Raw genomic sequence first — 14363 nt, forward strand, 5'->3', positions numbered from 1 at the left:
TTGATGTCGGACTAAAGTTGTCATTGGACATACAACGTCAAAAACTACCGGAAGATGGTCATTGTTAGTTGCAGAGTCAATCGCGGACAACGACAAAACAGTAATCGCACTGGTACAAAATGACAAATCTAGCACTGATTGAGTATGACCTCGAACAAATGTTACGTGTCCTTTATTTATACACGAGAAACTTTGGTCAATGGTCCACTCCCACAGCCGTCTACCCCACAGGTCTGTCTTTCTGCTCCTTTTCGCCTCGCCATGAAATCAAAGTGCTTTCTAGGTAAAAAGAAAGTTCAAAAAAGGCTTCTAATGGAACACCACAGCCATCGTTCCTTGTGACTGTGTTTATGCTGCTGTGCTGCAAACAAGTTCACGCTGATTGTGTGTTTCGAGGAAGGATCTTGTTGACTTTGTCGCTGGCTCGGGAGGGAAAGGGAAATTGTGGGAGACGGATGCGCATGCATAATGGGAGAGTGGGTGCTGAAAAGAAAAACGGCAACAGCTCCAAGGGGGATGCGCATGCGTATTGTTGGAGTGGGTGCGTGAAACAAGGACGGGAACATCTCCGACTAAAATCTGCTTCGCATGTAAAACATGACATTGTTCTGCATACGTGAAGAAAGCGGATGCAATCGCAATGCAGTTGTGCCGCGATGGACCCTTCTCTTCTATGTATGTGGTCAATGAACCCGATGACTTTATTGTTAGCATTTTAAGCAGTCTATAAATAAAGAAGCTCCAAGTCTTCTAAAAATTCGTTGGCAGTCCATGCATATTTATTTTCTTCCCATGATGCAACGTGAAACATCATTCCTCATGAACTCCCACTACATGCAGATACCATCCTCGCACGTGCCTGAAAACGTTGAAAATGATTCACTTTAGGCAAGGAGAAATAGCACTGTAAATTTCTAGCAAAACAAGTAGACGTGCTTTGCAAAAGAAAAAAAAATTTGAGAAGAACATTAAGCAGCCCTTCTATCGTTACACATAACTGTTGCACGAATTAACTTCCTTTTATTTTCGGCTTAACAGTATACTGAATGGTTGTTGCCGCTGTGCTTGAGATTGTGTCGGAGTATTTTGCCTCTGCAGGCCTTGTAGAATGTTTACCACTTACTAATGAATACACTGGCCAATTTAGGTCACACCAGTAGTTCAAAAATACCTAGAGCTCACTATTTTTGGTATCCCAGAATAAGAAATGCAGCCGCCACAAAAAAAAAGGCATGACAAAGCTCGCGGACAAGTTTCAGGTTCTGATCCATGCCATGTTTGCGCAATGATTGTATGATAATGAGCATATGCCGGTCGATGATCATTCAAAATATCCATTTACTGCACGCAGCAATCATCGAGCACAATCGACTTTTTTTAGAAAAGGCAGAAACTTGTTTCGCATTCTCTCGACGAATAATAGTGGAATCCGTCGTTTTCATAAGATTACATTATATTCATGCCACAATACCTGAGTGCATTGGTACTAGTGTGTGCTTGAGGAAATATCACGTGGCATGCAACTCTTCTAAGTAAAATAAAACGTTGGTGGGCATGATACACTATTCAGTAAAATGTGTTCGAATAGTTTTGCAATAACAAAAAGTTAGTGCTGTTCTCAAGATGAACTACTCTATGATATACAAGCCACTGATAAAATAGTGACAAGCAGCAAATTCTCACAGTATTGCCGAAAGGGTGGCGTAACGAATGATACAGCAACAAATTCACATAAGTAACTTACTTGAGCAGAAAAGCTAGTGTCATTTGGTTTTCATGTAACCAGAAAACACTGGTGAAAGAGAATCTGGTCTTTCCAGAGTGACATGTGGTTGCCCCACTATCTGTCGGACATGCTGAGAGTTGTGTCAGCAATGGTGGTGAAAGAGAATATAGTCTTTCCAGAGTGAGCTGTGATTGCCTCACCACCTGTCGGACGTGCTGAGAGTTGTGTCATCAATAGTGGTGAAGGATAATATAGTCTCTACAGAGCGAACTGTGATTGCCCCACTACCTGTCGGACGTGGTGAGAGTTGTGTCATCAATAGGGCCTTCACAAATGTGGATTATATATAAGTACTCTCATTTTTTCAGATAGTTCCGTAGGCGAATCACTGAGCGAATGATTGAAGAGTACTCAATGTCTTAGAGAAGTAAAAAACGACAGCAAAGTTTTGTGAACTTTGTAGCAGTGACCATCAAAAAAGTTTTCATCAGTGCAAAAGCCCGGACGAAAGACGTGAGAATGATGGCGCACGAACTAACACTGAAGTGAATTTTGCTTGCTTTGGAGTATTACAAAAGAGAAAAACTAGTAGAAGTCTGTATTATCCTTTTTTATTGTACTCTACGTTTCATCCTGCAAAAAAAAATCACTGCGAATGTTCAGCCAGTTAACTTAAACCAATGTTTTTAATGTCGTTGTACTTGAAAAAAATATAACTAAAATCTTCTACAACATAATTCAAGCCATAGTTTTTAATGGCGTAATATGAAGTTCTGTGAACCTTTTGTTTAACAAAAAGTTGTTTTCAGCGTTGGTGTGAAAAAACTCAACAGAACAATCATTTACTTCCTTTAGAGGTTTTTAAAGTGAACATCTGAAATACAGTTCCACCATAAAAATTGCTTAGGTGGTAAAACTAGATTACATCGAAGGTCTGTCGTAATGTTTGGTCATCCAACTGTCGTTTTGCAATATTGTCATGGCTAAAGGCCGGGCAAGAGGACGACGATGTGATGAGCGTGGACAGCACCCATGGTTGCGCCGAGAAAGACGACGTCGAAGCGGCTGCTGCTTTGTTCTGTTAATAGATACCTTGTTTTTCCGTGTCGTCCCCACGTCCTGTATCCTGTTACTTTCACGTCGCGACAATATAAATATACCACAACAACCACTGGTAATTAATTGTAACCGACTAGATTCTCGAAAAGGCAATGGCACGAGGGGCGACAAAACTTCAGGTGGACCGACGGGATTAAAAAGTTCCCAGGTGTAACGTGGCAACAGAAAGCACAAGACTGGGTCGACTGGCGGACCATGGGAGAAGCCTTCGCTCTGCAGTGGGCGTGGACAGGCTGATAATGATCATGATGCTTTTTATACAAAAATGAAGCACTTGAAAGAGAAAAACATGTGGTCGGTATGAGCGTTAAGTCAAAAATGTTCTCACCTTCATTATAACCACAGAAGCAATGGTGGAGATACACATTAATTAGGGACCTTGGTGAACAAGAGTCACCACGCTTGGCTGTCGGTTTACACATTCTATATTTCCCAATGACATACAGGCAACATGTGCCTTCTTCGCAGATTGTCTTCTCGTCGCAAGGCTGGTCCAAGCGTCTGAGCTATAGCGAGAAAGAGAGAAAGTTAGTGGTATAATATTCACTTAGTGCGAGACCTACGTGCTTGAGTGCTACTCACTTTGCAAGGTGAGCAATCGGGCTCACTCGCATAGACGATACACATAGTACATTCCACTGACGCATGGCTTGACTTATACACATTTTTCCTGTTATACCTATTGTATGTTGGTGATGAAAGTGATTGAATAAAGCCATCTTGCTGCGATAAGAAGCAAGGCGGCTTCACATTTCTCACTAAACATAAAGAATTCGTTTGCTCGACTGGGCATTGATTGAGTTGCACCAGGTCACAGCTTTTAGACGATGTTCTTGGCACTAGGCATCGTTGGTTGACCTCACACCCTCAGTGACCAACAACTTCCAAAAATTATCTGTAGCTAGCTCGCATGCCTCCAATCACGGAACGATACTCTTGCCTTGGCCAATAGTTCACGTCATCGAAGCAAATAATAATAAAAAAGAATGCGGATGTGTCGCAATATTAAGCATTATTATGATGGCCTCGCAGCTATGACTGGCCCTCTGAGACGGGTGGTACATACCAACACTCCTACAGCCCCGACGAGCTGTTAGCAAAAAACCCCAAAAGGATTCTGTCATGACCAATCTACACTGTACTCGTGCTCGTCTTCATTATGAGGGCAAATATTCTGTCCGAAGACTAATTCTTAGACCGCATCCTCCACTGCTCTAACGTAGCAGGTCTTGTGGTGTCGGTTGCACCTGCACTCTTCGTACCTCCTGTGCTCAAGCTACAATTTGGCGTAACGCGGAAGTGGCGTAGGTGCCAACACTTCCAGCTGGCCTTATAAAGCAAGCCTGGTTTTTGATGTGGTGTGAATAGAAGCCCCACAAACGCAGACGAAAAATGGAAGGGGACATACGGCAAAGTGCTGTGATGTGCGTCCCTTGTCACCTCCCTGTGTCGATTAAGTTTTTTTTAAAGACGATAGTCTTTTTGGGGACATTCGACAGAAAAATTTTGGTATGCCTGTCTGTCTGTCTGTACTTTCGTCAGTTTGTCTTCCCTTAACGATACCTCAAACAGCCGACCCCATCCGCAGCGCCCACCAGTATTGCTCAAGATTCAGCGTTCATACATGTGCGATTGTCAATTAAAAAGTAATCACTGCACATATGTGAGGTACCATAACAACACTTCGAAGTTTTGTATGTGTGCCTTTATACTATAGAAGGCACACACAAGTAATTCTAAGGAGCGTAGCGTTAAACACGCTGCGCTGACAGTGCAACGCAAAACTCAAAAAGGCCAGTGTTACCAACGCTTTGCTGAAACGACATGGTGGTGGCACCTTCCCGTCACTTCGCATTGTACACCTTATCGCCTCCGAGAATGGCACGCATCTTTCTCCGCAGGCGCGCATGCCTTCCTTCGTTTTCGAAGATAACTGGCAGATAGCGCTCGCGTCTAACGTGCATCGATGCGCTCGTTCGCCTCCGCTACACGCTCGAGGTACTCTGACGCAGTGCCTCCAGAATACCTTTCACCGATTTTTTTGCGCGGAACATCAAGAACTGTTTTGTTCACTCTCTCCAGACACAAGAAAATCGTCTTTCGGCGGCATTTGCAATGTAACATGCAGATCCGGGGCCAATTTTTTATATTCCCGTTTACTTTTGGGAAACTGAATACGGAAGTCAGCACTGTGCCATGTACACCTCGCTCTTCTTGAACCAAGTAAATCACGCTCGTAGCTACGGCGAATTGATAACGATTCGCTCACCATTACATGCCGTTCCAGACGCATCTGCTGCCACTTCAGCAATAGGCTGTCCTCCGCACTGTGCCGATGTCAACCTGAGGTTTCCTCCCACACGCCATAAGATCGGAATCAATGGGGTCTATGCATTCCAATTCTTCAGTAGACTGACTATAGTGGGGCACTCCTGAAGTCACCACCTATTGTTCGATTTGTTCAGTGGCCTCCTAGACATATTCGTTCGGCTGCTCTTTGCAAGTTTTGAGAACGATCTTCAACTACAAAGCTCTCCTCATCTTTATCCTGAATAAACTACTCATCTGAGCTTTCTTGACGCTTCGCTGCGTATTTGTGAACGACCTTCTCGCCTACGTTTGTGCGTTTCTCACCGCTAACTTTCTGTGCTTCGTCGTCACAATCTGATCCCGCATTGCCCTCTTTGCAACCTGCCCTATAATTTCTTCGTGTGAAAAGCCGTGGACATTTTCCTAAACATATTCCTAGGCAGTTTTCGTCATCTGTGAAGGTACTTTCTTGAGAAGTATTCCAATGGTTATGAAAACACTGTTCTGGCTATCGCAATTTCGCAGTGCCCCTCGTTGACTCGTGAGTCGGTATTACTCTCGTCCAAACTTTGGGCACCGGGTACAGTAGGCATATCAGCTTTGCATCCATTGTTACCAGTAGCTTATGGAAGTATCCTGTGGTACCATATGAGGCTCAGAGCTGGAGCACCGCAAGAGTGTTCAGCGAAAAATTCCGCAGACCCCAGGTGCTTTGTCTACCGACGTCATGGAAAGCATGCGGAGGGAAGGTCTCTGGGTTGTTATTTTTTTATAAGTGAAACGTTATGAAATTATGATAAAGATCTCTTCCCGGGCTCTCGAAGGGGGCGAAGGCAGACGTCAGTGTCCTTAAGGAGAAATTTGATATTGGACTAAAATTGTGGTCGCAAAAGTGATATTCACATGGGAGTAAGCAAGGCGTTTTGTACGCTGACATCGGCGCATGGAGCGTCGGTCGTCGATACAAGTGACAAGCGGTAAATTGCGTCGGCTTTATACAAAAATCATCGAAGATTGCAGTGTTATCGCTAGCTACCACGTAAATTCCAGAACTTAGAGTCATGTACGCGTTGAACATGTAGTCCAATCGAGAGGTTCTAACAGTACCTATATTGCTCCCAGTTGTTAAGAGTACGCTTCGCGCAAGACAGCAGGCACATTAGAATAAGACGGTAACATGAAAATGTAAACAAATAAGTGGGTTCGGCACAGCATACAGGTGTTGTACACTGAGACAAGCGTTCAAAAGTCACATTTGTTTTAAATAACCAGTTCTTTATGGTTGCGTGAAGATGTCAACAGCAGCTTGGTTATGGGAACATCACAAGCGGCAACCTGCTATGCAGCGCTTGTGCTTGTGAGGATTGTACGAGTGAACACTGATATAAAAACGAACTTCAGCAGACGGCACCTACCTACAATCGACGTCAACCTGATGTGGTGACTAAGACATGTATTATATGTGATGTTTTTATTTAGAAACGGATAGGCAGCCCTGTCACCACAATTGATGTTTCCATATCATTAAGCTCTACTTAAAAACCAATTCCGAGACCTGTGTGGCTCTACGGTTGAATACTTGATTGCCGCGTAAAATGCTGAGGTTTGATTCCTTTTGGGACACTGACACAGTAGACACGCGAAGCATATTCTAGCGAACTTCAGCGACTTTGAGCGTATCTATCTATCTATCTATCTATCTATCTATCTATCTATCTATCTATCTATCTATCTATCTATCTATCTATCTATCTATCTATCTATCTATGTATCTATCTATCTATCTATCTATCTATCTATCTATCTATCTATCTATCTATCTATCTATCTATCTATCAGTCTGTCTGTCTGTCTGTCTGTCTGGCTGTCTGTCTGCCTGTGTGTCTGTCTGTCTGTGTGTTTGTCAATTTATCTATCTATCTAGGCAGAAAACATTTAGTGCCCGAGATTGGGGCAACAGGAGTGCACACAAGGCTGCCCTTCATGCTATTCTTTATTAATTGTAGGTACGACGACTGCTGAAGTGTACAAGCCATCCCAAGAAATTTCATAGGTATTTACAGATGTGCTGCCCAATAGACTTTTGGAGGAAAAGTGGTGAGCTCTGAGAATGCTGTCACAAAATCTAGAAAGTTAACAGTGAGTAGGCTAGTGCTAGGCAGTTGGTCTGTTGACAAAGCGTTTGCAGTCGGCACATACACGATTAGATGATTAAGTGACACAAAAGAAACGTAAAATAGTAGCGTGATTATTCTGATCGTGTATTGCTCAAATTAGTCTGTGCCATTTGTTATTTGATAAGGCAAGTTAACGTCGATTAGGTTTCGAGAGCCACTTTCAAACCTTCGATATCGTGTAAATGAAAACATTGCTATGCGAAATGAATGTGGCAAGTGCAACAAATACCACGATTGAATTCAGTCCACCATGCCACTTATGCTCTTGTAGCACGGCAAGAAAGTATAGGGCGCCTTAATTGCTATTAAAAAAATTCTTCACTTCGTTACGTCACTGACCCGCAATGAATGGCCGGTGGTTAATGAGCTTCATCTAATATACTCATACTGCTATATGAAGAGCATGATCGGCGTAGTGCGGTCATGAAGACTAAATTAAGAAAATCAACAGAAGTGTGAGCTTCCCAGCGGCTATGTTGGTGAATAAAAGAAAAATATATTTGATATTTTAGATGAGTTAGATTTTTTTATATATGATTTTGCTTCGATATCCTCTTTAGCGCTTGTTACGAAAGACGGCGACGCCAACACGGTCCCGAAGCCGCCACTGCTTCGAACTCCACCGGGAAGGTCACCAGCCGTTTGATAGCGTAGGTTTCTCAGCTCGCGACTGCTTCTGCGAAGAGCTGATAGACGAGTGGACAAGACGACGGTGAGTCAACAAGGTTTATGTACAGCATAGATACAGAGGCGTTACAAATTCGGCACTGGGGCTGACAGTTTAGAGACGCGAAGAGCCAAGCTCTCTTCTCTGACACACAATCAACTGCTCGCGACGCGCTGCATGGCTTTTTTTTATATGCACCAGGTGGATTCTTCGAGTAACCAAATGTCCAACAAGAAGCGCCGCTAGTCATGAGGTCAGAATCCTCCAATGGGGTCGCCGCTGAGCCGCGTCATTCTCATCAAATACGGAGCCGCTGCACGTGGCTGCACCCAAGGACGAGTGACGTCGCCACGCATTGCGTAAGACTCGCCAGACATCACGGCGCCGCCTCGTGATGACGCCGTTGAGTTGTTCGCGTCAGGTGGGCTCGCGTGCTGGCCTTGACACAGATTGCCTTTTTCAGAGGCATGGACGTTCGGTGTCGCCTCGTAGGCATAACAGCACCCCCGCCGCCAGACAATGCGCCGGAAAGACTAGCTGCTTCCACGTGGCTCGGATGTCAGGTGCGCTCGTTCGCCAGGTCCCTCCAGGTTTGCCTCCAGGGCCATGGGGGGACAATGCAGCTCCAGTCTCCGTTCCGGGAACACATCCCATTCTTGAGGACGGATCCTAGCTTCACTGGCTTGTCGCCACAACTTGTCGGCCAGCTTTGCTCGTCTCTCCTGACGATCTTTGGTCTCAGCACTTGTCGATGGTTCTGCAACTTGTCAAGAACGGTTCGACAACAGACAACACACGGCACAAGCAAGTGCCCTCAGTCACCCGACAGAACACCAGACAAAGTATATTACAAGATATACCTAGCTACGTGTCTATCGGAATTTCGTTCTCTCTAAATCAAGAGGCACATGTGGGACACAATACTCTTAAAATTAAAACTCAAATTTTTACACGTACAACAACGTAACAAATTAGAATAGAACATAAAGTTGGCTCCTGGAGCTCATTCTGGACGAGAGCGCTCAGCTAAGGCCGTGGTGAGGACAAAATTTTGCCCCGAATCGCCAGTGACAAACCGAAAGGTGGAGAAGTTACTAACTAAACGCACGGCTCAATGCGTCTGCATTAGCGTTTAGCTTTCCTTTTTTTCTAGCGAACGTCAAAGTTGTGCTGTCGGAATATCATGCTACACCTCAGTAACCACCCACTTTTAGGCGACATGTTATTTACCCAGGTTAGAGGACAGTGGTCCGTTTCGACCACAAACCTCGAACCGGAGACATAACAGGCTAGCTTTTGAACGCCCCAAACGAGGCAAGCGCATTCCTTTTCAGAGGTACTGTATGCCTCTTCCCTGCCACTGAGTTTTCGACTCAAATATAAAACTGGCCTTTCGTTACCAGCACTGTCTTCCTGGCACAATATAGTTCCCATGCCGCGAATACTCGCGTCGCATTGAATCACAAATCTCTTAGAGAAATTGGGTGCCATGAGAACGGGCTTTTCGCTTAGGGCCTGTTTTAGCTGGCAAAACGCATTCTCCTTTTCTGAGTCCCATACTACTTTAACCAGCTCGGATTTTCGAAGTGCGTCAGTTAGAGGGCTGGCAATGCTAGGGTAGTTTTGCACGTAATGCTGATAGTATCCAGCCAGGCCCAATAATGCTCTTATCTAAAATTTTGTGGCTGTTCGTGGATAGTTCAGGACGGCGTCTACATTAATTTCTGAATGTCTACGCCGACCATACCCCACAACGCGTCCCAGGTAAGACACCTCGCCGCACCATAGGTGACATTTAGTAGGTTTCACGGTAAGACCAGCTTCTTTGAACTTGTTCAGCACGACGCGTAAATTCTAGACATGTTCTTCCCAGTTGTTGCAGAAGATGGCGACATCATCAAGATACGGCAGAGCGAACTCAGAGAGGCCTTTAAGAACGCGGTCCATTAAGCCTGAAACACAAAAGGGCACATTTTTCAATCCAATCCTCAGCTTAAGTGGACGATACGTTCCAAATGTAGAAACAAATGCGGCATAGTGGCTAGCACGCTCCATAAGGGGGCCTTGCCAATACCTTCGCACGAGGTCTAACGTGGAAATATAGCTGGACTGTTACACAGTATCCACCCTCTCCTCTAGGTTTGGTATCGGGTAAGTTTGGTCTCGAGTTATGACATTAAGACGCCGATAACCGATGCATGGCCTCCGATCTTTTCCTAGCACTTGAACCAATATTAGAGGGGATGTATAGTCACTCTCACCCGGTACTATGACTCCGAACTCCAGCATTTTATCGATCTCCTCTTTCGTGATCTGCTTTTGCACAGGGAAACAACGATACGGCTTGCTACGGATTGGCTCCTCACAAGTTAGCTCGATACCATGTTCGATCACCGTCGTGTTTCCGGGACGGTCCGAAAACGCGTATTCAAACTCGGAAACAATCCTTCTCAGATCATTCTTCTGGACTTCACTTAACCTAGGCTCTAGGTTCAACTGCTCCAAGATTGCCTCCGATCCCCTTTCGATTACATCACTAGAACTCAATATGTCTGTTCCCTCTTCCTCTGAAGCATTCCACAGCAGATTTACGACCGCTTGACGTTGAACGTATGGTTTCATCAAGTTACTGTGGTAAATTTTGTTCGGCCGCCTTCCTAATTTCACTTCATATTTGGTATCAGAAAGCTTCGATAATACTTTGGCGGGCCCTTCTCAATGAACTTCAAGCTTGTTCTTTTTGGACGGCCGCGGCAGTATTACCTGACTTCCTGCTTCAAAAGCGCGCTTCTTCGCCAACTTGTCGTAGTACTCCTTTGACATCACTTGCGCAGCCTTCATGCGGCTTTCCACTAGATCTTTCGTTTTTCCAAGCCTCTGAAGGAGGTCTATAACATACGCAACTACATTAGGGTCCTCATCGAATCCCTTCCAGGACTCGCGTAGCATTCGCAATGGTGTTCTCAAACTCCTACCATACACAAGCTCTGCAGGGCTAAAACCAGTGCTCTCATGAGGAGCTGATCTCAAAGCGAACATAGCGGGAGAAATACACGCTTCCCAGTCGCATTTGTGCTCGTAGCAAAGAGCTCTCAGTATCCGTTTCAGAACAGAATGCATACGCTCTGCCGGATTAGATTGCGGGTGTAGGATTGAGCTGTGCACTACTTTTATTCCACATTTATCCATAAAGGTAGAGGTGGCAGCTGGTGAAGGCACTACCATTGTCGCATTGAATTTCGGAAGGAAATCCGACTTGTGCAAGTATAGATAGCAGTGCATCCACGACATGTGGGGAGTTGAGCTCCTTAAGTGGTATCGCTTCCGGAAATTTTGTGGCTACACAGAGAGCCGTCAGGATGTACCGACAACCTTGCCTTGACTCAGGCAAAGGCCCGACGAAATCAATTACCAGGCACCAAAAAGGTTCTGTGATAATTGGCACAAGCTTCATGGATGCCTTCCACTTGTCAGTGGATTTCCCCGCTCTCTGACATGTGTCGCATGAGCGTACAAAGTCTTCAATATCCTTCCAGCATTTCGGCCAATAAAACTCAAGGGAAACTATAGCCTTGTTCTTTTTTATGCCGAGATGCCCTGCCCATGCGTTTTCATGTGCCAGTTCCAATAGTTGCCGGTGATACTTTTGTGGCACCAAGAGCTGCTCATACTTGCGACCTTGTGCATTTGTGTAGCTCCAATACAGGAGCCCTGCTTTCTCAACAAAAGAAATATTCTTTTTCTTTTTTCCCAAGTTTACGCTTTCACTTAGCGCTTTCATCTAGTGGTCCTCACGCTGCTCTCGAATGAGCGTCTCTCGACCAACCCTCAGCAGCTTGCTCCAACTTTCCGCTACAGGCGAGAGCGTTGCACCCCTCTCGCACTGACTCAATGGCGCCATGTCGTCTCACACTGCTATGGAAATCGCGCCAGTTGATTCGGCGACGGGCCGCTCGAGTGACTGCTCACATGACTCACACGGAGAATTTACTCTCTGACGTTCCGTCGACTCGCCGCAATGGTCACTTGATGGTTCACCACATTGAACAAGATCAAGCTTCTGCGAAAGCTTCCGCGCTTGCGATCGCGTGAGGGCCATGTAAGCTTAGTTGAGGAAGAACGATTCACCCTGCTCTTTGAGAAGCTTCTCTGAGTTGTTAGAGAAAAGATAAGGAAAACGATCGGGAAGCGCGGCAGACACAGCCGCTTCGGTGCGAAGCTTACCGAACGGGCGTTCAATGACAACCGTAGCGATTAATAAGCAAGCACTCTGCTCCCCGGCGACTTGCCTGATCCACGCGCATTCTCCTGTAAAGTCATCCGGAGAAACCAATGAAGGATGGACAACGTCCATTGTTGCCGCTGAGTCTCGAAGTGCTCGACGCGTTTTCCTATTCACACTAATTTCTTGGAGATACGGCTGTAACAACCGCATGTTCTTTTCCGATTCTCGGATTGTTTCGAAAGCAAACTTTTGCTTACAGCTTATCGCGATGTGCCCTTCCTTTTTGTTTTTGCAGTTGTAGCAGATTAGCGGCTTCCGTGATTCAAACGCCTGTGTGGTATCAGTGCGTTGTTTAGGAACCTCACTCGATTTCTCCGCTTCCGTTTGCCCTTCCCCTACAGTGTCATTCGTAAGAGACGGGTCCTTCTTGAAATCATGATGCGGAGCGGGTTTCCGTTGATCATGTTTCTTTGAAAAACCCTCTTTCTTTTCATCCTTTTCAACGTGCACTGTCCTGCTATGCAACGTTCGGCGAGTATAATACGCCTCAGCTAACTCTGCTGCCTTGTTTAGCTGTACTTCACCAAATTCGTCCTGCAGCCAAAGCTTGACATCCTCCTCGATGCAGCGGTAGAATTGCTCCAATGCAATGCATTCTACCACTTTATCGCGATCGTCATAAACACCTTCGCCCTTGAGCCATTCAATTAAATCGGCTTTAAGACGCAACGCGAAGTCAACGTGTGACTCATTCCCCTTTTTAGCATACCGGAACCTTTGCCTGAAAGCCTTTGGTGACAACTTATAACGTCTCAAGAGCACTTCCTTAACCTCGTCATAGCTCTCAAACGCTTCCCTCGACAAGCAAGTTATCGCGTCGGACACTTCGCCGGGAAGAAGAGCTAACATGTTCTGCGCCCAAAGAGACCGCTCCAAAGCATTTCTTTTACAGACGTGTTCAAACTTGACGAGACACTTCGCCTTGTCCTCGCCTACTACGAACAGTGGCAGTTGGTCGCGAATTCTCTGACCGCTGACCTGAACTGTCGCAGAAGCTACGCTAGGCACCTGCGAACACTGTAGGATTGCCCATTTTATTCGTTTCAACTCAAGGCGCTCCTGTCTCTCGGCCTTCTCACGGCGTTCTCGCCTTTCAGCTTCTTCACGTTCGCGAACTTCTCGCCTTTCAGCTTCTTCACGTTCGCGAGCTTCTACTTCTCGCCTTTCGGCCTCCTCGTGGCGTGCTTTGATATCCGTCCAGGCCTCATCGACTTCCGCAGCCGACACTCCTTCATCCTTCATGATCTCGAGGATCGCTTGCTTTTGTTTCGCAAGGCCCAAAATAAGGCCACGTTCCTCACAAATTTCGATGAGTTCCTTGACTTCAAGGTTCTCCATCATTCACACTAGGCTCTTACTGTTTGCCCCAGTTAAGAATCCACTTGCCGAACCCACTATAATTCTACTAGCAAGACGCGCAAGCAATTCTTTAACACTAACGTGTTTACACCCTCTGCATTAACTTTGGTTTCAAAGCACCCTGACTTGGCTTGAAACGATCAAAGCTCGCTCACCAATGCTTCACAAAGCCCTTCTCTAAAACTATTATAACCTGAACTAGAGTAGTCTGGTGAACTGAGAAGAAAACATCAGGCACTCACTGCATCGATGTCGCTGACGCCGGCCGATCCCGCAGCTGCCAACCACTGTTACGAAAGACGGTGACGCCAACACGGTCCCGAAGGCGCCACTGCTTCGAACTCCGCCGGGAAGGTCACCAGCCGTTTGATAGCGTAGGTTTCTCAGCTCGCGACTGCTTCTGCGCAGAGCTGATAGACGAGTGGACGAGACGACGGTGAGTTAACAAGGTTTATGTACAGCATAGATACACAGGCGTTACAAACTCGGCACTGGGGCCGCAGTTTAGAGACGTGAAGAGCCAAGCTCTCTTCTCTGACACACGTCAACTGCTCGCGACGCGCCGCAGGGCTTTTTTTTATATGCACCAGGTGGATTCTTTGAGAAACCAAATATCCAACCAGAAGCGCCGCTGGTCGTGAGGCCAGAATCCTCCAATGGGGTCACCACTGGGCCACGTCATTCTCATCAAATACGGAGCCGCTGCACGTGGCTGCACCC

The 14363-nt window shown here is 45.9% G+C and overlaps 1 protein-coding gene across 1 annotated transcript in view; it reads right to left on the reverse strand.

Annotated features, from left to right (window-relative positions):
• Positions 1–698: 698 nt before the first annotated feature.
• LOC142764863 (uncharacterized) overlaps positions 699–14363 on the reverse strand; it is a 29767-nt gene continuing 16102 nt past the window's right edge. The window contains exons 4-5 of the mRNA XM_075865401.1: positions 3174–3351; positions 699–859 (exon numbers count right to left, since the gene is read on the reverse strand). Coding sequence (XP_075721516.1) covers positions 831–859; positions 3174–3351 — 207 coding nt within the window. The 3' untranslated portion in view covers positions 699–830. The remainder of the gene's footprint in view (positions 860–3173; positions 3352–14363) is intronic.

The sequence above is a fragment of the Rhipicephalus microplus genome, chromosome 6 (assembly GCF_043290135.1).
Source record: "Rhipicephalus microplus isolate Deutch F79 chromosome 6, USDA_Rmic, whole genome shotgun sequence".
In the NCBI taxonomy this organism is placed as follows: domain Eukaryota; kingdom Metazoa; phylum Arthropoda; class Arachnida; order Ixodida; family Ixodidae; genus Rhipicephalus; species Rhipicephalus microplus.